The following is a 1,915-nucleotide window of genomic DNA, read 5'->3' as shown; positions in this document are numbered from 1 at the left end:
CAGCTCCTCGGTGCCCTGTCCCTCTCGGCGGCCCAGATAGAAGAGCATCAGAGCCACCTGCAGCTCTCCCAGCGCCCGGCCCCCCTCTGCCTGGAAAACCAGCTTGAACCGCAGCTTCGCCTGCGCTTCCCACTGCACTGGAAGGGGGAGGGGGTTGAATCGCCCCCCTGCGCCGCGGAGCTCCCAGGGGGTGGGGGGTGAGGAAAGGACTTTGGAGCCAAGCACCGCTCCAGTGCAGGGACCAGAGCACCTGGGACAGGAGCCGACAGGGTGGAGGGACACGGCAACCCCCTGTCCTTGGCTCCAGGGAGGTGGGCAGGGGACAAACCCTGCACCCCATCAAGCAGGGGGCTGTCCCACCCCAGAGCAGCTCTGCCAAATTCTCATGGGCAGATTCCCATGGAAATCTCCTGGGGCTCAGGAACACCGCAGACTGGGAAGAGCTGCTTCCCCACTGCCCAGCAATGGTGAGTTCAGCTGAAAACCCATGAAGGGAGGAAGAGATTTCAGGAAGAGAGAAACAACCATGATCCCCTTGCTATGGATTAAAAAGGAGAATTTTGCTCCAGCACCAGGCTCAGCCCCGGGAAAGGACAGAGGAACGTGTGTTGCTGGTTTCCCCAGAAGGATGAAGCTCCAGGAGCAGCCCAGGACCCCAGGCTGCTCCACAGCCCCCAGCGTGGGAGATCGGCACGTGCAGGGCTCATGCCACAGCGGGACCAGTCGGGTCCAACCCTCTCCTCTCTTCTCAGAACCGGGACAGGATCCAAACCCGCGTCATTAAGGCAGAAAGTGAGAAACATTTGTAATCATGAGAGCAGAGCAGAAGCCACTGAGACTGTGGCACCTGGACGTTGGTCAGAGGCAGTGACAGAGGCAGGGACAGGTGTCCTGTCACACATAGCCATCATCACTGTTAAACCTCCTTAAAAGTGTACCCAGAAAGACACTTTACTTTTCACTTCACTTATTTTATAGGGAACCCAACCCCCAAATTCTGGTTTAAATCTCAGATTCAGGGCCAGCAAACAGCATCACCCTCCCCCCGCCGTGCCTCCTCCCTTCCACCTCGGTGAGAGGATCTCCCACCAACCTTCCTCCAGGTGCAGGACGAGGAAGCGATCCAGCCCTGGCTCCACTACGTGTGTGTGGATGCGCTGCAGGGGATGGGGAGCAGCACCAGCTTCCCCCACCGGGCACAGCCCGAAGGTCTCCAGGAACTTTTCATCCCAGCTGCGGTGCCGTCGTAGCACCTTGATGAAACTGCTCTCGTACTGGGTGAGAACACCCACCACTTCCAAGTGCCTCGGTGTGAGCCCGTCCTGCTCCATCCTCACCCTGCACACAGGCCCTTCCAGTCCCCCGAGCAGCCAGGGGTGCAGGCTGGAGTGGGACCAGCCGGTGCCTCCATCCTCAGCCATTCCCAGGAGGCATTTGGCACCTAGGTCAGGCTTCGACAGGTGAGTCACGGCAGGCCGCCCCCGTCGTCTTGCACCGCCGTTTTCCTGTAAACTTGAATTTTGCCTCTTTCTCTCCTCCGCTTCCAGCCCCAGCTCCTCTGGCAGGCTCAGCTCCAGTCGGTGAGTTGGGGAATTCTTTTCCCCCTTCCTCGGCAGTGCTGTGGAGGGAAGCAACAGCAGCAGCCACAGCAACAACACCCTGAGAGCAACTCTCATGGTCCCACTTCAGCTATTCCCAGTGTAGCCCTCAGAGCTGCTCAGGCATCCCAAACACTCAGCAGAGAGGGAGGACAGCGTCTCCCTTTTAACAACCAGTGGCCTTGAGTAGCCAAGACAACACACCTCCCCGGAGCAGCTCCAAGCCTGTCATGCTGGAAAGAAGTGAGGGAGGTTGCAAAGAAACTCTTTTGTTCTATTTTTGGGTCTGCATCTCCTTTTGGAAACATACAAAAATT

General features: G+C 58.3%; 1 protein-coding gene across 1 annotated transcript in view; it reads right to left on the bottom strand.

Moving 5' to 3' along the window:
* AMH (anti-Mullerian hormone) overlaps positions 1-1,676 on the bottom strand; it is a 3,934-nt gene extending 2,258 nt beyond the window's left edge. The window contains exons 1-2 of the mRNA XM_009083061.1: positions 1,094-1,676; positions 9-137 (exon numbers count right to left, since the gene is read on the bottom strand). Of these exons, the coding sequence (XP_009081309.1) occupies positions 9-137; positions 1,094-1,676 (712 nt within the window). The remainder of the gene's footprint in view (positions 1-8; positions 138-1,093) is intronic.
* Positions 1,677-1,915: the final 239 nt, after the last annotated feature.

This window comes from Acanthisitta chloris, unplaced genomic scaffold, assembly GCF_000695815.1.
Source record: "Acanthisitta chloris isolate BGI_N310 unplaced genomic scaffold, ASM69581v1 scaffold21859, whole genome shotgun sequence".
Taxonomy (NCBI): domain Eukaryota; kingdom Metazoa; phylum Chordata; class Aves; order Passeriformes; family Acanthisittidae; genus Acanthisitta; species Acanthisitta chloris.
This window is presented reverse-complemented; position numbering and strand designations above follow the sequence as displayed.